Here is a 21,437-nt window from a genome sequence, read left to right on the forward strand (position 1 = left end):
CAACTACCTTCCTCCTATGCACTTGATCACTGTTACCGCGAGCTCGCTTCCCTCCCCCCCTTCCCCTTGCTTGCATGGGAAGATGGCACTTATCAAGCCACCATGCTTCTATGCCTACCTTAGCACACTTTCAGTTACGCGCAAAGCATACTGTGTGTGTGGCGCGATAGGATCGTGTCGCACTTCGACTATATACAGAACATGCTGCTGCTCTCCTTTGGCGGATGCTCTAGGTCATGCAGCTTGCAATTTGAAAGGTGCGGACGCAAGCAGCCGCTTGCAATTGAACCATTTGACCATCTGCATGCACAGAACTTTCTATTTAGTGTTTCTATATATTTTTGCGGCAGCAGTAAAATTTTGTTATATTGATATCTTCTATAAACACACTTCGTTATACTGTGGTAATCGGGTTGTAAATACATGGTGTTCTATGGACAATAATTTACCAAATATTAAATACTTTACCACATTGAGAATTTTGTTATATTGAGGTTTAACTGCAGCAGGTCTTCTGAGCAGTTGACTCGAGGACTTCGTCCACAGACATAATGTTGGCATTATCATGGTATTACTATGCACAAGTTTGGCTACCCACCCTTGAGGCAGAGGTTATCTGTGAGAGCTTCAGCCAAGGCACAGATGCCCTGGTCTCCCAGTGGGTTGCGACACAGGCTGAGTCGTCGAAGGCCGCGCAGCGAGTCAAGCGCCAGAGCTCTCTGGCGCAGCACACCCTGCCACAGTGCCCCCTGGCGACCAAGGCTTTGTTGCCGCAGGAGCCAGTTCAGCAGGTCGGCCTCACTGCTGCCCAGTTGACAGTCGCAGAGGCTGAGTACACGCACGCTCTCTTTCTCACATAAGGCACGGCAAAGCACTGCAAATGAAGGGCGCTTCGAATGAGCCTACCCTGGCCATGCACAGCTATGGAGGCGACACAAGGGCACAACTAAAGCTACAGTTCACATTTTCTCATGAAATCACACCCTTACAACACTATATAGAGTAATTTACTGCTATAGAAATAGCCTGCTTCTTGGTACAGACTGTCACTGCTGATGGCCCTGGACGTGGTTAGTTGATAATGCACGTGCATGGGCATGCTGGAGTTGAGTGATCTGTCACTACAGGGTTGCATGTGACAGCACTTGTTTCCCTACCACGGCCTTATAAAGAGCCTCCTTTTCTGTGTTGTGATGCTGACCCCCTTTACAATTACATTTGAAGGAATAAAACCAGATGCTTTTGCTACAGACTAGTCAATTGATCAATTGGCCAACTACTTGTCAGCCCACTGTCACACACAGTGCAGGCTCTAGCACACCTAGAAATGTAAATGCTGGGAAGCAATTCAAAAAGATAATAAAAAAAAAGAAATAGAACAAAAAAAACATGCTCTTCAGTTTTTCTTTTTTCATACAGAGAAAGTAAAAAAAAAAGCAAGACAAAAATTTGCACGTGCAGACAACTTACAGTTGCCATTCTCCGCAGTTCAGCATACTGCATGTATTCGAGAAGCAATGATGACAAGAAAATGACAGCACAGTTTTCAAGTGTCTACATTATATAGATGCTTTCAGTTTCGTTTTGAAAATGTAACATAGCTTTTAAATGTAGCGGAATACAGGACGTCCTTTGAGTTTTGGTCCAGGACTCGCTTCTGGAACTATGCGAAACATATTGAACTGTAAACTTGGTGGCAAGACTTTTGCATTAATCAACCGCTGACACCTATATACATATACAGCTTCTAGGCAGATACCTTCGTAATCTGCCAGTTAGGAACAAACCTGGTTCTTGTTTGGAAATATATTCATAACAAGTTTCGCACCAGGCCCACAAGTAAATGTTTTTGAAGACTCATCTATGTGCTATCAAATTTTAATGTGGAAGCAGCCACGATCGACACTAATATGAGTGTGTCCAGTAAGAGTGATTTGGAAACTGAGTGACCTTTTTCTCAGTTATAAGATTAGCAATCTTTCGTAGATGAGAACAAGATGCTCATTCCATTGTCTGCCTGTTCTTTGCATAATTATTGCACATATTTAATGATGGAATAATAAATATAAGCTATTGTTACTGGAGTTTCAATTTTATTGTGATTATAAGGACACTCCAGGTGCACTCCTGCTGTCACCGTCATCATGATGCTCAGTATAAAGTCCAAGGGCATTAACATTGCCACCGCACACCGTAAGCTGTATATGCGAGTGAAAGCGTGCTAGGGTGAGCTGACACTTGTGGCTAAATCTTTTGCGCATGCAAGGGAGGAAGGAGGGGAGGAAGTACACCGTCTTCTATCGCACGCAAGGCAATGGGGGGGTTCTACTCCGGCAGCTGCGGCGCACGGTGTGGCTGCGTGGGCTCCATCATGGAAGCGATCTGTGATGGTGACAGAGTGCACTGAGCGCTGATAGTTTCGTAAGTGCTGTGTTTTCGCCACTTAGTTCGCGTTGAAGCGAGAGGCAGCTAAAGGTCAATTCACTTGCTGCTGCTGCCGCACTTCCTCCCTCCAGTGTTTTGACAGCAAGTTGCCGCGGTCATCGAGTGAGATGTGTCCAAGTTTGCTTGTGCATGCGTGACAGCATGCATGTTAATTTAGTTAGTAAGCAAATGTTTACAAGTTTATACAGTCGATAAAACTACTACCCTTACTTCGTAAAGGTGTCTGCTAAGTTGCTATAGCAACCAATGCTTCGTCTTGCAAGTGAAACTGCGACCTTTTTTTCTCAAGACTGCGAGTCGGCCTAGTTGGAACAAATTCATCTTAAAACTTATTGTGCGCAACAAACAGGGACGAAGAATAGAAGAAACACGAGGACGAGCGCTTTCTAACAAATGGTTTTATTTTTGAAGAACCACCTGCTTATATACCCACAGATCTGCGCGATCAAGTCGAGAGAGCGCATCTACAATACATATAACACTTGTGATAAAAAACAACAAAGACGTGGACCAAAGCCATCCGGTCAACATAAGAACAACAAGGTGCATGAAACATCCACTTACGATAAAAAGCGTTAAAGATGTGATGATAGAAGTGAATTTTCTTTATCCATCAATGAAACCGATGGATGGCTGATGCATTTTTCTTTTTGTTTTTCAATCCGGTGTGCTTCCACAATTTCCCTCGCGGTTTGATTCCTACAAAACGTTGGTGCTACTAAGACAGGGGGAGCAATCATGTTCTTGGCAATGCATTGCCAAATGCGTGTCCAGTCTGAAAGGTCGCCCTAGCACGCGTTTGGCAATGCATTGCCAAGAACATGATTGCTCCCCATGTCTTAGTAGCACCAACATTTTGCATAGGAATAGGAATCAAACCGCGAGGGAAATTGTGGAAGCACACCGGATTGAAAAACAAAAAGAAAAATGCATCAGCCATCCATCGGTTTCATTGTTGGATAAAGAAAATTCACTTCTATCATCACATCTTTAACGCTTTTTATCGTTAGTGGATGTTTCATGCACCTTGTTGTTCTTATGTTGACCGGGTGGCTTTGGTCCACGTCTTTGTTGTTTTTTATCACAAGCGGTATATGTATTGTAGATGTGCTCTCTCGACTTGATCGCACAGATCTGTGTGTATTATATGCACTATAGGCGTGCTCTGTTTGACTAGATCGCGCAGATCTGTGGGTATATAAGCAGGTGGTTCTTCAAAAATAAAACCAGTTGTTAGAAAGCGCTCGTCCTTGTGTTTCTTCTATTCTTCGTCCCTGTTTGTTGCGCACAATAAGTTTTCAGATGAACTTTTTTTTCTCAACATTTCTAAAATTTCCTGGAAAAATCAGACAGAAACCGGCCTTTTTTTTCGTTCTCAAAATTTTTGGAAATTTTGCATCGCTAAGTGCACCACACTCTGTGAGAGGTCAGCTCAAAGACACTAAGAGTCACTCAACAGAAAGAGGACCATCTGTTTAAGATCTCTGTTATAGACGATGTGACCAGGTTAGCCAGACTACCAAGTTGGACAATAAGATGGTACAGGGGAGGCTGCCAGGTGCTATAGAGAAAAGAACTGTTCATTGGGTAAAAGAGGCATTATCCCGGCATTCTTCAAGACCCTCATTTGCATTTCTTTGATGCAAAAAGGCTGGTAGTGAAAATGACAGCCATGCTTCACTCTTTCAACTTTGCACCAAAACAGTAGCACCAAGATGTCACAATGGTTCCCGCAAGGGAGATTATTGGTTCCTACGAGGGAGATTATTGAGGCCTTCTATATCAGAAAAAAAGGGTCGCGTTGTGTAAGCATGCCATTGATAAACTTGCATGATAGTGAATTTGAATTTTTAAGCCACTTCATAACGTAGCATTAGATTAAATGGTGTTTCGTATTTTTTGCCTGCGCACTGATAATGACGCCATGGACGGGAGAGCATGTGGCGATGGGTTGTGTACATAAATGTGTGTATGCCTTCGAATAAAGTCAGTTGTGAGTTCAGCGCTGTCCTGTGTGTTTCCTGCCTTCTGTCATCGTCTTATTGCGCTGCCCCTTCAAGATGCTTTACACTTGCATGTGATGTCACTGTCACATCAATTTCTACCACACAAAGCACACAAGGTAAGCACACACTAGCCGAATTCAACGGTGCGCTCAATACGTTAGCAACTTGTCTTGTGGACCTTGTAGCACTGATAAACATGCCAGGATATTGACACAAAAACATTTTACGGACATGCTATAAACATGCTCTGCTTATTGCTACACTTTAGCAACATCAATGAGGTCACATCAACCATCCAGTAGCATGACTTCACCCTGGCTATCCCAGCAATATAGGAGCAATAGGTAGCTTGAAGAAACAGTACAAGATTATATGCAGCAAAATGTAACACACTTTGAAGAGAATTGCCTCGTTTTTTACCTTCCAGACCTTGCTTGCCAAGTGAGCTTCCATCAAGAGTGACAGTTGTAAGGGACGCTGATGTGCAAACACCCTGAAAAGAGGAATGTTTACACACTTTAGTGAGCAGCCATAGCATACCACTGTTATGCATTCCTTAAATGTGCAACTCATTTCAAAATTTTTTTAAACACATAAATCAAGGTTATCTAAGTATTTATAATGACATATGTACATTGTTTATCTTTTCCTTGTGACCATTTCTCACCAGTTAACGTATGTTATAAAGTTATCGCTCAGCACAAGACACACCTTCATGCATCAGAACTTCCTCGAAGTTGTAGCAATAACATGATGGACACCGACCAAAGGAAGTACTAAAAAAGGATTTAATCTAAAAGACATTTCGGCTTCCCTACAGAAGCCTTGTTCACAATGGGATGAATGAAAGTTCATGTCAACCCATTGTGAACAAGGCTGCCGTAAGGAAGCTGAAATGTCTTTTAGATTTAATCCTTTTTTAGTACTTCTTTTGGTCAGTGTCTATCGTTTTATTGCTTCATGCTTCATCCCGACCAGACGGGCTTCCGTCGAATCCTTGACTTCATCTTCCTCAATGTTGCCATCGATTCTAGAGCAAATGAATGCCTCATCAGATTGTGTGCATGACTTGAATAGTGGCATGCATTCTGGAATGAATGCAAGCCGCAGCGATTATGCTGAAATGTATGATTAGTCATGTATAAACAGCTGACGAACTTTACAGAAAAGTCAGATTTCAACAACCCACGACCGAATGTGCTCACCGCTATCGTTGTGCCTGTTTATCTGGGCACAAGTTCACCTAATAAAGATCTTGTTTTGTGACTTACAGTTGTGCCACTTTTTGCTTCTTCATCATCACTACAATGTGACAATAATATACTCCATATCGCACTATAAGGCCAGCGACTGTTTCCGAAAATTTGCAGTGCCTTGTCTTGCCTACACATGTTCTGCTACCAAGAAAGTCGTGTGCCTTGAGCACTTTATAGGCCAAGATACCCGCTGACCTTCCCACAGGAGGCCTTGCAAGCTTGTGTAGTGTCATCAGAACGTGACGACAGTCTCCAAAGATTGTTTCCTCGTTTGAACCCCCCCCCATGGTCACCATTGTTGTTCCTGCATACCAATTTTCATGTGGCATGGCGAAGTAAATAAGTGCTAAACCACATTAGTGCTAGTACCACTATCAACTGGTGCGGCTATCTTTGCAAAACCCAGCGCACAAAGAGGAGAGCAAGACACTGGTATTAACTAACATTCACCAATTGATGGAGCTGCAACAAAGGAATGCGGCAGAAGGTGCAAAGAAACACAAGGTTGCTATGAAAGGGGATTCCCATTTCATCTATGTAATCTCGATATCACATGATCTCAGACATTGTATTTCTCAAAGCCCAGGTGTAAATATGAAAAATCCCATCATAAAGCTCAAAAAGCAGAAGTATATAGAAAAACTGTTAGACAATGAATTGACGTTAATTTACAATGAAATTGAAACTGAAAAAAAAACTTAAACTGCAGCTGACAACAACAGACAAAACAATCAACGACCATAATAAGTGCATTACCGACTTAGAGGTCCATTATCAGGCCCTCATGCCTCTATGCCAAGACACTACAGACAATATCAACTGAAACAACTCACCTAGTCACGGCGTTAGAGGCCCGTTTTGAAGCTGCCAAAGACCAATCGCACTGCAATAACCTGATCTTCTATATAATTTCTGATCCCATTACAAATGAAACCTTTACTCAGTCTGAAGAATCAATAATTCAGGTTACAAACCGACATCAACCCCACAGATATAGAATGGGCACATGGCTTAGGAAAACACACCAAAGATCAAAATCGCCCTGTAATAGTAAAATTCGCATATTGGGAAACGAAAGACGCCCTTCTGTGAAAAGGCAAAATGCTGAAAGGAACAAACTACAGTGTAGCAATCATCCCACCCTCTACAAAAAAAGAATCGACCAAGACTTGCATCCAGAAATGATCTTTCATTTTCTGTAGTCTTTACTAATGCACGCAGTTATCTTCAGAAGCGTAAGCTTGTATCTAATATCATATCATCAACAGGCAGCAATTTGCTCATTTTAAAAGAAATTTGGCTAGACAATGACGTCACTGATACCGAAGTTTTGGCCAAACTACCTAACTTCCAAGTTTATTGAACTGACCGCATAGGCACAAGGGGCGGCGGTGTTTTTGTAACAGTTCACCAGCAACTTTTGTGTTCATTTATTAACATTGCATCTAAACTCGTAACACTATGGCTATTATATCATGCATCACCAATTACAGTGCTGCTGGGGGTTTGCTACAGGCTTCCCCATGCCACTCCTGAATTCTGTGGCTAGCTCAATAACAACTTATTACAACTTATGACAACCTACCCTAATGCCTCCATCCTTCTTTTCGGCAATTTGAATTTCCCAAACATAGACTAGAGCAAGTTACCATATTCTTCAGTAGTAGGTCCCGCAGAAGGAAGGAATTTTTCTTTCTTTTGTTCAACATTGAAGGTCACATGCTGTGGGTGACATTTTATGCTGACGAAATTTCATCCACAATCCAGAGGCCTAAGCTATCATCTTCATTTGGTATTGATGAAATTAACTCTAAACTTCTAAGAAACATAAGAAACATGGCTGCATCACACTTGTCCTTACTGTACTCACAGGCACTCTCTTCAGGAAACATGCCAGATGATTGGAAAGTGGGAAAGATCGTTCCGGTCTACAAAACAAGTAACAGGAATTCCCCATTAAATTATCGACCCATCTCACTAACAAGTGCGCCGTGAAAAATCATGAAACATATATTCTACTCCCAAATTATTGCCTTCTTGGACTGTAATCACTTTTTTCACTCTTCACAACATGGTTTTCGGAATGGTTTCTCTTGCGAAACCCAACTAGTTTTTTTCGTTCATGACTTGCATACTAACCTTGACACCAATGTACAGATTGACACAATCTTCTTGGATTTTGCAAAGGCATTTCATAATGTATCCCACCGAAGCTTACTACTAAAACTTTAAATGTTTAGCTTGGACCCTAATATCCTATTCTGGATAAAGGAATTTTTGTCTAATCGCACACAAATGGTTTAAGTCAACAATAACCTATCAAGCATCCTCCCAGTAACCTCTGGCATGCCCCACAGATCTGTTCTTGGTCCCTTGTTATTTTTATTATATATTAATGATTTACCTAAGTGTATCTCCTGTAATATATGCTTGTTTGCAGACGACTGCGTCATCTACTGCTCTATAAATAGCTCTTCTGACCAACCTGCTCTCCAGCATGATCTTAATAGTGTCTTAGAATGGTGCAGCAATTCGCTGATGACCCTTAATGGCAACAAATGTAAATTTGTGTCCTTCTCTCGTTATCACAATGCTTTCTTCTTCCCATATACAAGTAATAATACACTGTTAGAACCAGTACATCCTATAAGTACCAAGGTGTAACCCTATCTCATGATTTATCTTGGCGCACACAAGTCACTAGTATTATTTCCGCAGCTAACTAAACCTTAGGTTTTCTAAAATGGAATCTACGGACTGTCCCACCAAATGTAAAATTACTAGCATATAAGTCACTTGTCAGGCCGAAACTAGAAGACACATCAGCCATCTGCAACCTGGATCAAGCATATTTCACCAACGCATTAGAATCAGTTCAATATTGTGCTGCTAGATTCATTCATACCTTGTACTTGAAGCAATGAAACGACAGACACTGACCAAAAGAAGTACTAAAAAGGAATAAATCTAAAGGACTCCGTGAACTCTCCTTCAACCCAATGTGAACAAGGCTTCCGTAGGGAAGCCGAAACGTCTTTTAGATTTATTCCTTTTTAGTACTTCTTTTGGTTGGTGTTCATCGTTTCATTGCTTCATGCTTCATCCCGACCAGACGGGCTTCCGTCAAACCCTCAACTTCATATCTCATACTCATACCACGTCAGCGTTTCATCCCTGCAATCCGAAACCAGCTTGTCAATGCTTTCATGTCGACGTTGCATTTACAGTCTTTCTCTGTACCACAAGTTCTTCTTTTCTTCCCTTAATTAAGAGCCTTACATCACAGCAGCAGCACAAATATTTCATCGCACCATCCATCCACTTCAAGTAGCATGCCCACGTGTTCAAACAACCACCTTCACTGGCTCCCTTTTTCTTCTGAACCGCCACAGACTGGAACGGCCTTCCCCCCCAACGTCGTTACTACCACTTGTCCATGTTCATTTATAGAACTTGTAAGTGACCATGTTGTTTAATTATTTCTCACAATGTTTTTGCTGTTTTATAAAAACCAACCCCTTATGTAACGCCCCTGCGGGGGACCTTAAGGTAATAAACTGAACTGAACAATCCATCATATTGTGGCAGTACTTTGAAATGTGTTGAAATAAAGTTTTCTAGAAACAGGCCACAACGGCATGTTAATTGCATGTTAGGCTCAGTGTTGTACATGTCTATGTCAAAGAGAGTGCTAGCTAGGTGCTTATGACCGTGAATCTTTGTCACCAATGGAAGTTAAAGAGGGAAAAGAACAGATTAATTGGATTTTAGGCAGACTCGAACGCAGGAAACTAATTCACCTGGCATCACATGACTAGAACCCCTGAGCACACTACCAGCCAAGCATGCACCAGTTATTTCAGCACCAGTCAACAAATTAATATTGACATAAGCCACAGGCAGACTGCATGAAGTCCACAATGTTAATGCAATTGCCCATGGCTGCTGCTGTTTGCCACACCAAGCCCAATGCGCCTTCGTCAAAGTGCTGCACGCACAACATATGCAATGCCAACGTGACACAGGGCCGGTACAGTGCAGCCATTCCTTACGCACGGTTACATTCTTTTCATATCATTCACTGCTCACAACTTCTTGGTCTTGGTGATAACATGGGTGGGGCACCATTTGGACCCCTGGTGACGCATGAAAAAAAAAAAAGAATTGGAGTAGAATTGTTGCATATGTCGTCCCAGGTTTGCTGATACTCATACCAAATGATGCACGCAACATGTCATTCATAAATGATCTATTTTGCATGCCATTATGCATGAACAAAACATGAAAATAACCTCATCATGTAGACCAAGCTAGCCATACCGCTGACAGTTCTTGTAGGTGAACCAGCGAGAAGGGAAAGCCAATGAGCCCCAGCGACCTAAGCCGAGTGTTGTTCTTCAGCTGCTCGGACAGGGCTAAGCAGAATGTCTTCAGCATCTCTGGTGTGAAGAGCGCAGGCACATGGATGCTCTGCTGCATCTTCTGCACGAGTTGCAGGCGGCCAACATCAGCTGAAAGGAAAACACCCTTAAAGGCCAACTGTAATGAAATTATAAAAGAGTAGTTTGAGAGAGTGTATAAATACAGAGATAATGATGAATTACATTTTTTTAGGGCACCAGCCATACAAGCTGTTTGGCCTCAAATAAAAGAACTGCGTATATGACTGAGCACAGACACACAAGCTAAGCTTCCATAACAATTCCAGTAGGATTTCCCAGTGGTTCTTAAAAGCTTTATTATGAGGTACTATGGGTTCACCCCCTAATAAAAGCATGGGGTACACTGTATTTGTAGAAGAGGGCCTTAAAGTGCATTTGTCTACACTTTTCTAGTACACAAGTTATTAAAATGCATAGATGCAGTAAAAAAACTTGCCACAGTGCTGGCATCTCGGAAATGGGCTATTCGCTAGAAGATTCCCATGAGTCAGTCTCGCATGCCCTACTGTTAAATGACAAAGAATGATTTTGTAGCATCTATCTCTGAGGTAACAACTGTGCCATTTACGCAAAACAGGTTTCATAAAGTAAAGCTTATTATGCTCTTGCTGCCCCTAGAGCAGCTGCCAGTCATGTAGTATTGACACCTTTAGGGCACTCTTGTAGTACTGCCAGGGCAAGGAAATATTGGATATATTGAGCTCTTTTGTACCAGCTGCCAGAGAGTCTACTTTTTCACTTCAAGCAATAAGACTGGGAACACTAGAGAGACCAACGTCTAAGCACTAGTGACCTTTATCCAATTGACCATATATGTTCTTCAATAGATTATTTTTTATTGCACAGGTCAGCATTAGAGCCCGAAAAGAACTTAAAGGGCTCTTGAGCCGCACTGACTTTGAAAATTAGTTACATAGTGGCTGATGTGTAGTACAATGAACATATACAGCAAGAAATAATTTGTAGAGTGGTGCAGTAATAGAAAATTTACAGGCTTTTGGTGAATTACTGCGCAGCCAGTGCTCTTTCTTTCCTCCTTGCCCTGTACTCTCATTAACTCTCTTCAGTGCAGTGAAAGCTGCTATGGGTCGCATCAATGTACCAGAAAGATTTTTCCATTCACAGCCTTTCTAGCACTCCATGCGACACCGATTGAAGGAAGCTTCACGAAAGGTTCAATGGCGCACAATGGATGAGTGCCCCTCTATTCTTGGAACACACAGTAGGTTCTCATCATGTTGGCACTGTCATCCCTCGTCAACCAACCAATCGACAGCTTTTTACCTTGATGATATCATCTGGAACACCTTGTACCACAAAACGGGTGAAGGAAGCATCGGAAAGGCCAGGAGCAAGCGATTGTTTTTACAGTGAAGCTGCATATGGCTAGCAAATTCGTCCGTCTGTCACCTGTGCGCCGAAAACTCCCTCGGCGCAACCCTATGCACATGCGCGAAAAAAAAAAGAGAAAGAGAGGCGCACGATTAGCCAACACCACCAAGATAGCACAATGCCTGTTTACTCCAATCCACGACGCCACGCTACCTGGCCCGAAATTTTCGTTGGTAAGGCTGGCATGATGAAAGCGGTGGCGTAAAAATCACTGTTGCCTACTCGGTAGCATTCTTATTAGATTCTATGGCAGTCAGGCCAGGTAACATGACGTCGTGGGTCGGAGTGAAAAGGCCTTGTGCTACCTAGGTGGTGTTGAATTAGCTGCACCAGTAGTGATGTTGCTCTTTCTTGCAGCCGAGAGCGGGCGCAGCAGCTTCTCTCCAGCTCCAAAATGATAGGCCGTGCGCCATAAATACTTCTTAGGAGCAGGCAGCTTTTGATCAGCAATACCGCAAGCAGAATCAGGAACGAGCTCTTCTACGCTGTGCCGATGCTGCAGATCGGGTACAAGAACAGGCTCTTGCAGTCGAGTGCTAGCAGCAACTGCATACCAAGGATCCAGCAGCCTACCAAGCTACCATTTAATGAACTGTTGGGATTACCCCGTGATACACACCCAGGCCGCATGTTTCAGCTTTGCTGGTGAACCATCTGTACAGAGTGCTTTGGCGGTGATTTTTGAATTTGTGCCATCTCCATGATGGATAGCGCTGCCACTTTGCCAAAGATGATCATTGGCATTTTGTACATGATGCATGTTTTTTGAAATGTGTAAAGAAATGTTAAAGCTGGCTCGAGGCCCTTCAGTGAGTAACTAAATATGATGGATTTTTGTGTCCTTAATGTCCGGGTTTACAGAATTGAATTCCCTGTTTTCTTTTGTTCAGGTGTTTCCATGTATCGTGCAATGATTTTGTATTGTCCTGAGATGATTCATGGTTTGAGAAGTTAGGTGTAGAAGACGAGGAGCATAGCCAGAGGGGGAGGCACGTTGGGAATGTGCCCCCAACCCCGAAAGTTTTGTGTACCAGGATGCCATTTACTCAGCCCCCTTGCCACATCTGGTCAAGCGAGTGCCCCACCCCCCCAAATTTCCTGGCTAAACCACATACAAAACATGAGAAAAGAAAAAGGAGGTGCACAGGTGTCCATGCTTTGCACATCTAGCCTTTCAAACTACGAATCATTACCAACTAGTTCAGCATTCTGTTCTATCATGGCAGGCTTTCTTAAATGATCGACAGTCTACTTTTCATGAGATTAGGAGCAAGTACATTAAGCAGCTGTGTAAAAAGCACACCGAAGCAAATGTGCTAATCTATGCCCATTGTCTATAGCTGTCTCACACGATCTGTCATAGGCCACTGTGCGACTGCACTGTTCTCGCTTTGTAACAGACTAACAGTGAACCCGAACTATTTTCACTTTTTAAGGTGAAAGGCTTAGGTCTCTAGGTTTAAAAGTCATATTTTGAGGTACAGAAAATATCACGTGACCCAAGGAAGGTCGGAAGCAAACCAAAACATGTCCAGCCATGTATAAGAGATAACTAATGATTAGCACAGTTGATTAATACTTGATCAGTGATTGGATTGAGATGTACTAAGGAGGATTAAGATAATTACTGTGGACTAAGGTGCATTACGGTCGATTAAGGTGGATGAAAGAGGATTAAGGTGGATTAGGGTGAATTACAGTAGGCTTTCCAAGGCATTCACCTATGCCTCTCTTAGGCAATAGCAGAGTCCTTCATTTGAAGGACTCTGGCGATAGCTAAGGACACCTGCGACATTTTTCTTTGTTTGTTACATCTAAATTACAGCTTTGGCTGGTGAGGATCATTTTGGAACAAATTTTTTCTCATATATTAAGCAGGCATTTATTATTAAGCATTTGCCTGTTTAATATTAATGTGACAGTATTACATTTACTCACAGGAGGCTTTCCTCATACTTATATCGTGGGCATGCTTCTGTAAGAGTGATAGGTACGACTCTCAGTTTGATTAATCGCTGAAAATTCCAACGTATAAAGTAAGATCAGCCCGCTGAGCTTCTGAGAAAATAAGAAACAGTCGATGCTAGGTTTGTCGTCCATAAACTTAGTGATAGAGAGGAATCTCTGCTCTACTAAAAATGCTTTACGCAGTAGTCTTTTTCCCGATTGAGAAGCAGCGATGAACCTAGCACGTAGCATTTTACAAAGCTCTTAATGCTATAGCCAAGTGCAAAGCGATTTGTAGGTAATTAGGCAGTAAAAAGCTCACAATTGTGAAGAAAACCATCCCGTCTAATGATCACATACCGATGAGCTCGGGGTAGTCGCCCAGAAATGATGATTTGAAGACGACAGCCTCCAGACTTTTGTCCAAACGGATAGCCTGCAAAAGCGGCTTCCATTCATCGGCCCGAATTATGTCCACACACAGATCGAGCGAGGAATCATTGGGAATTTTCGACAACAGAGTGCGACGACTGCACACGTAAAAGTTGTTGCACTGTTCCTTGTAAACAGTTCTAAAACTGGGCCCTGCGGCTGAGCGCCCCGAGTGGTTTTTATGTAGCTGAGCAGCACAGTCAGCAGACATTTCGAGACATAAACCGCCCGCGCCCACAACACGATAACTCAGGTTTTCCACCAAAGCAGCGATTCAAGCAAACCGCGACGCACAGCACAATATGAGGTTTACGAACATCACAGCAATGGAACACAGACATACGTAGCGACTCGCCGACATCGGCGTAAAATACATCAAAAAATATATTTGTCATTTTTCTGACTAAAAAAAAACAATTTTATTTTTGCTCTTAAAAAGACTTAATTAACTCAGCAATTACAGCCAAGAACAAATTAGTAACGTAATAAACGTAAGAGGTAAACGTCACTGAGCACGTGATTAGATACTGTGACGTACTTTGGAGCGCATGCGCATCACCTTGATATAAGACGAGGCCTGTCGAGAATCTCTGGAACTTTCTAGACTCCTTCCCTCAGAATTCGTCATTCATTGCGTTGCGGGCTGCTTGCAGTGATATTGTAGCGCCTTGTCAGCTGCAGCGATCTTGTGTCGAATCCGTGAACGTCAGCGCGCACTGTAGAATATAAGGTAAGCATTCCTACATCCTATAGAATCGGATTTGACGCTCGTGTGACGCCTTTTTTAATCAAGCGTTCAGTAGCGGTATACGTGCCTGCATCACCAAACTTGGTGCGGTAAGACTAGTTGTACTCAGTAATTTATTTGACCGTAATGACGATGTAGTTGTTTGAAACGGGTATAGTAGGTCCGATTCAGTATTTCATCACCGATTCCCTGCTGCCGGCACTTCGGATTCTGAGTTAAGCTGCAACTTGTTACTATACCCACGAGGTTTCTGGCTGGAGAGACTTGCTCATTTCTTTTGTGTGTGCAGGAAGCTCCATAATGGTGAAGGAAACCGCCTACTACGACATACTCGGTGTGAAGCCGACCTGCACGCAGGAGGAGCTCAAGAAAGCGTACCGGAAATTAGCATTGAAGTACCACCCAGACAAAAACCCTGCGGAAGGTGAACGGGTACGTTTGCAGAGGAGTGCCACACAGGAGTGTGGCATTTTTGTGACCGTGTTCTCGCGGGAGCGCGATGTATCAAAATCGATAGTAGAGAAGCCACTTGCGCAATGTCCATGCTAACGAGCGAGGTGTGAACGCTGCCGTCGTATGCCTACTTGCGTCGACGACATCATGCGGGATATTATGCTTGTAGCTCTGATTATGCACATGCTCCTATGGTACCACTAGCTAGCGGCGACGGACAGCTCTTCCGTGAAAGCTGTGGGAAAGGCGCGTAAAAGAATTCCAGGCCGTCAAGATTAATCCGGAGTCCCCCATGACTCGAGGAGGTCAGTGCCACGTTGTTTCTCAGTGTCGTTCTCGTATCGCGATTGTAAGCCGTCTCTAGCTTGTGTGCTTACTAGTCGCCATGACTTGCTGCTTTGACAAAAATCACAAGTTCAGCAAGAAGCTCGTTTACATATTAAAAGCAGGCTTTCTTGTTGCGTCTGATTAACTTCAGATCAACGAGCTGTTATAAAAGCCCTGCTAATTATCTGGTAGGAGTATCCACTTTGGAAGCACTTTTGGACGAATTGATCGTACGTCATGAAGTTGGACAGCACAAAAAAGAACACCAACATGTTGATTATCCTTATTGCACTTTATATCCATGACTGCAACAAATGCATAAGGATTACACATTGACAAGCCAAGCACCACTGCATGTTCTCAATTCACCAGGCACTGATCAGGCGGCGTTGCGGCTGTTTCAGCTTCATACAAGATTTGCCCACTCTACCTGCTTGGAACCTGCTGTGGTTCTGTAGTAATTCTGGTGTTGCGCTGCTCAGCACAAGGTTGTGGGATCAAATCCTGGCCACTGCGGCCACGTTTTGATGGGAGTGAAATGCAAAAACACCCGTTCACTTAGGTTCAGGTGCACTTTAATAAACCACGGGTGGTCAAAATCAATCTGGAGTCCACCACTACAACAAGCCTCGTAATCAGATCATGGTTATTGCACGTGATACCCCTGCCACACAGGCACAGAATGACATTAAATGGCTAATGCCTTAAACTTTAATGTCATTCGTGGGGTGCCACACAGACACGTTTACTGGCATTAAAGCTTAATGCCATTCGCGACACAGTGCATTCTCATAACTCACTTGGCCATCGAATGCTTACTCTCGATCCCAGTGTCTCCACATACTGACGTGTCTAAACGGATTCTTAGTGAATAACAATTAATGTATTCGCTATATTTAAAAAATTTCTCTTTCTTGCGGCGTAGTGCGTTACAATTATTACAACTTGCGTGGCTGTCGAATGCATACTCTCGTTTACAATGACCCCGCCGTAGCCATAGTGACCATATTCTCACAATATTAAGCAAACTTGTAGATAAAAACAACTAATGTATCCTTCATTTTTTTTAAAAGGAGCTCTTTATTCTCATAGAGATCAGCAGGCGATCTTGCCACTACTCACGGTTAGAGCACTAATCGTGAGCGTGTTAGCCAGGAGAAGCTGTTCGATTGCACAGCAGCGGCTCCTTGCCTTGTTGGCCTCATACTGAAGCCTTCAAATTTCTTGACAATGCTTGATTCAAAGAAGCACATACTCCAAAACAAACTGGAGCACAGTCAAATTCTTCAGAATCGCTGCTTGAGAGCTTTGAAGCTGTGAGCGCTGTTTTTCCAATTTCAATGCTATGGATTGGCCGTCGAGCTAGCTTTGGCTCCAAACAGTTTAGGCTGGGTGCAACAATGACATTCCTGAAGTAAACTACATACAATACGCCGATTAATGTTTCTCATGCCATTTCTTAAACATCTGCTCCATAGATAACTGTTTTTTATTGTATTACGATTGGCAAGCAAACTTAACTGTTTCACTGCAGTTATCGCCGCTGCAACGCCTAATGTCATTAAGTATGTGCGTGTAGCAGTGATTGAAATATAATGGCATTAAGAAACTTCAGGTCTTACTTTTAATGGCATTAACCTCGCCTGTGTGGCACAGGTATAAACCTCCATAATTGAATTTTTTATCTACTTGGACTGAAATAGAAATGAGGTCCTATTCTGAACAGTAGCAGATGCGTATCTGTTTCGTGGCTTGCTTAAAGTTGATAGCCAAAGCACTGCTTGATCCATAGCAGTGTTCTAATGCATGCTTGCATTGAGATGAACAATGGCCAGAGGGCATTGCAAACACACTTCTACAACATGCGATTCCTCGGCTCACGATGCTACGTGATTTGGTGCTATTCAGTACAGACAGCTTGAGTGGCCGGTACCTATGAGGTGATCACTAGTAATCTTATGTCATTTAGACCTGGTTTACACAGTTGCTTCATCACCACACTGCCATCTGCCAGGAGAGCATTTCCTTACTGGTTTTTAATTATGAATGAGACACTGACAACTTTTAAAAACATGAGCTAATGTTGCCCATGTCCCGTTCTGAGAAATCGGCGAAGACTCTCTTGGTAGGTGCCAGGACAGGGCAGATAATGGCTGTGTGTATTGGGCCTTACTATCATGGGTAGAAGGTACCTGAATGCTGGTCAGTGAGAAAAATCTTGTGCAGGGGAAGTTTTGTGAATGATGGGCCCTGTACTTAATGTGTGCGTTTTTTTCTTTTAAAGGTGCAAAGAGTCTCCAGTGACCTTATAAAAGGGTCAAGGGATTCATAGGGGTGAAAGTTTGAGAACCACTGGTCTCTCTGTTGTACTTGCTTCTTCATGGCCCGGTACAAGCCACCTGTAACTAGCTAATGCTATTTGAAACTCCATGGAAATGGTTTCACATGCTTTAGGGGGTCATTGTACTTGAAAATAGTGTATTCTGTGGCACACATTAGCCAGAAGGTTTACGCTTGCAGATAGTCTGTAATGTTGTGCAAGTGCAGTCAGCTGTTGCATTGCTTTATCTATGAGTTGCTTCGCGAATTCAGCACATTCTTGGCTTTTGTGTTTACAGTTCAAGCAGATATCCCAGGCCTATGAAGTGCTCTCCAATGCTGAGAAGAGGCGCATCTATGACCAGGGTGGGGAACAGGCAATCAAGGAAGGGGCTGGAAGTGGCGGAGGAGGGTTCTCTGCGCCCATGGACTTGTTTGACATGTTCTTTGGTGGGGGCATGGGTCGGCGCCGTGAGAACCGGGGCAAGAACACCGTGCACCAGTTGGGCGTCTCTCTTGAGGAGCTGTACAATGGAGCCACAAGGAAGCTCTCTGTACAGCGGTGTACCATCTGCGACAAGTGTGAAGGTGGGTGGCTGTTTTGCGTGGCTGCTAACCATTGTTTAATTGCACATGCGTAATACAAGTATAATAATCTATCGTCTGAACTGATTGATGCGTGTTGGATCTTTGTTCCAGCACACAGTACTCGGGTGGGCTTGTTTTAAAAATGCCTACACAACTTATGAGCTGTTTGCTAGGCGTAACGGTCACCTTATGATGCTGCCATCTTCACACCTAAATAGTTTGGGTTCATTGCACAGGTAAAAGCTTCACCTGTGTCTGCCAAAATTTTTTACTGAGATGAGCTAAATTTAAGTTAAAGGCGCTGGTATAAGGCATTTGTGAATTTTTCATATACCAAAAAAAAAACATCTTGTAAGCCTTTGTAGCCTAGAAAAATGTGCCCTGTAAGAGTATTTCTGTATTCTTCCTCTTCCCATAAAAAAAAAACTTTTTTTCCTGAACTCGGGGCCGTATCTTTAGGCGTGTTAACACTCAGACTTTCAGTGCACTCTGCTCCTGTTTTCTCTTTAACAGAGTGGCTTGCTCTGTTTTCTTGCATAAGACTGCTGGATTGACATTCTGTTAGTCTTCAAACAGGCATGTGACCCATCTGTCTGGCATACGACCTGTGTTTTAAGATAAAGATGCCTGCAGTAAGCACATTTAATGTATTGGGTACTTCTGAGTACCAGTCTGTAGTCTCGGATCATCAGTGATGCAGCAGCTGGTCTGACCAAGACAGCTGATATCAAGCTTGCTGAACGTAATGAGTCCTTAGTAGCCGTACCTCGCGATTGAGCCATTGTGGATGTAAAGATTGATGTCGCCCAACAATGCATGGCGGTTTTAGCAACAGATGTTCATACTTTGTTTCGGGTACTGGGTTTATCAGCAGAAGGTGGAAATGGTATTGCTGGCCATGCACTTACATGCTGGTGTTCTTCAGATGCGAGTTATGTACTGATCATTTTCTTAATGGGTTTCTTTTAAAACTTTCTGGTACTTTAACATTTTTAAATATTTGTCTAAGCTACATTATCCACTGTAGAAAGCTCGCTTTATTGCATGCTATCCCTTGCTTTGTGCTACAAATCTTCCAGCTGTCTCTTACTGGTCTCCACAGCATTCGAATTTTCAACTGTGTTAGTAAATCGCACTTATACTACAGTAGAACCCTGCTGTTACGTTCCTCACTGCTGCGTTTTCCCGGCTGCTACGTCGTTTTCGTCCGGTCCCGGCATAGCTTCCATAGGATCCAACGTATAAGGAACCCCGCTGTTACGTAGCAGCTGTGAAAACATTCCCGCATGATACGTCGCAAGTTTGCTCCCCGAACCCGCCTCGGCTAAAGTAGGCAACGCGCTCCAACCGCCATTTTGGCTTTTGACAAGTTTTGGCCGGGCTTGGCTATGGAACTGGCTGCAAGAAGCCGCAGGCCAGTTCGAGAGGCCGCCACTAAGTGGCCATTAGTGAAAAATGCTCTATCATCACTGTGATTACGGTCACCGTATGGTTGACGGACGGGTTGACTCTTGGAGGAAGGAAACTCGGGACGACACTCTTTGTGAAGCTAAAGTGAAGCCGGAAGTTGGCATTGCTCATGGCGTTGCTCCGCCTATCAGGCCAGCTCTCCTCTCTTGTTTACATTTCTCGCGAAACCGCGCCGCGCGCAACCGGGTTGCTCGGATGAGCGCGCTCCACAGCAATATTAAGCAATCGTTAGCACGTTAGCATGATTTTGCCAAAGAGGGCAAAATTTACCGCGGATATTCCTTCGTCTGTTGCCATTGCCGTGGCACACTGACGACGAGGAGCATGAGCCGCATGATGCCGGGGAGTTGCCAAATCCTAGCTTTGGAGAAGCCGTCGTGGCTCTGGACCTCCTCCGCAGGTACGTCGCACCTCACAGCGACGCTGACAGCAATGCGGCCTTCCAGGCTCATTGAGAAACGTGTGGTGATTTTTAGCGAGCAAAAGAAACGGCAAGCCACCATTCTAGACTTTTTAAAGTTCTAAGCGCACTCTGTGGAAATAAATTGTCTATAGTTGAAGCTGCACTTTTTTCATTCATTTTTGGAGCTTTCCTCACTGTTGTGTTTTCCCGGCTGTTAAGTTTTTTTTCCTCGATTCGGTGAAAAACGTATGAACGGGGTTCCACTGTATACCAGAACAGCCACTCATACCGGGAGTAGTGGCTTGATGTGCCACAAGAATCGCAAGAACAAAAAACAGGTGGCAGTGCTGCATGAAGTTCCTTCATCTGCTTGCCATGTCATCAATTTTCACGATGCCTGCTCAGGCCTAGCCAACTGCCATCGAAAATGGACGCCTGTAAAATTTCGAGCAAGTGCCCCCACCCATGCAAGCACCCCTTCCTTTTTTCACCTTGTCCATTGCTTCATGGATTTTCACCGGACTGCGTGGCTACAGTTCCTTGTCAATTTCTTTTAACGAAATTGCATGTTAAATTACATTACACAATTTAGTGGGAAAGAAACATTGTTTAGCCGCACTTCTGAGACCCGATAGTTCACCATGCCAGGTGTATGCATAGCCATAGCCTTCGTCAGTTGCCATTTTGGTCAAAAGTGCGAAGTGTTACACACGAATTAAGCGCAAGAAATATGGTGCAATCTTGCATGCGTTCTGTCATATGGTGTGTTGGAGTCCGAATTGCCACATATGAGAATTCGGGACACATAGTGCAAATGAGAGATACCTGTGTCGCACAGGCACATTTGGAAGGCATTCCGGTCGACGGCCTTCAAACGCCACAGAGGAGTTGTCGCGCTGCTACACGGCACTTTTGAAAGGCCGTTGAGTGGTGCGGGTGTTTCTCGCAAAATTGTGTGGCGCTGCGGATCTTTATTTTCGTTTTCATGTCATGAACAGTTCAGTTTTTGAAACTGCAGCAATGTTTTCACCGCTCGATGCTGCTGCCGTTTTGGTGTGTGTTTGCACATGTCAGGTGGCAAAAATACTTTGTTGAATAATTAATAACTCATATATAGTATGTTTAGAGCCTTTTGGTTTGATTTGTTCTTTCTAACCATAAGTATGAGCACAATGTGAATGAGAGGGCATGTTCGCGCTGTTTTCGCTT

General features: G+C 43.5%; 2 protein-coding genes across 3 annotated transcripts in view; one reads left to right on the forward strand and one right to left on the reverse strand.

Moving 5' to 3' along the window:
• LOC135908621 (centrosomal protein of 78 kDa-like) overlaps nt 1–14,263 on the reverse strand; it is a 102,461-nt gene extending 88,198 nt beyond the window's left edge. Inside the window, exons 1-4 of one of the 2 annotated variants that reach the window (XM_070537864.1) lie at nt 13,849–14,263; nt 10,028–10,218; nt 4,872–4,944; nt 599–874 (exon numbers count right to left, since the gene is read on the reverse strand). In XM_070537864.1, coding sequence (XP_070393965.1) covers nt 599–874; nt 4,872–4,944; nt 10,028–10,218; nt 13,849–14,131 — 823 coding nt within the window. In that variant the 5' untranslated portion in view covers nt 14,132–14,263. The remainder of the gene's footprint in view (nt 1–598; nt 875–4,871; nt 4,945–10,027; nt 10,219–13,848) is intronic. The other variant, XM_070537863.1, reaches the window with a different exon arrangement.
• Nucleotides 14,264–14,491: 228 nt separating this feature from the next.
• The window catches only part of Droj2 (DnaJ heat shock protein family (Hsp40) member A4-like), a 32,045-nt gene continuing 25,099 nt past the window's right edge, over nt 14,492–21,437 (forward strand). Inside the window, exons 1-3 of the mRNA XM_065440460.1 lie at nt 14,492–14,650; nt 14,958–15,100; nt 18,067–18,355. Coding sequence (XP_065296532.1) covers nt 14,969–15,100; nt 18,067–18,355 — 421 coding nt within the window. The 5' untranslated portion in view covers nt 14,492–14,650; nt 14,958–14,968. The remainder of the gene's footprint in view (nt 14,651–14,957; nt 15,101–18,066; nt 18,356–21,437) is intronic.

This window comes from Dermacentor albipictus, chromosome 4 (genome assembly GCF_038994185.2).
Source record: "Dermacentor albipictus isolate Rhodes 1998 colony chromosome 4, USDA_Dalb.pri_finalv2, whole genome shotgun sequence".
Classification (NCBI taxonomy): Eukaryota; Metazoa; Arthropoda; class Arachnida; order Ixodida; family Ixodidae; genus Dermacentor; species Dermacentor albipictus.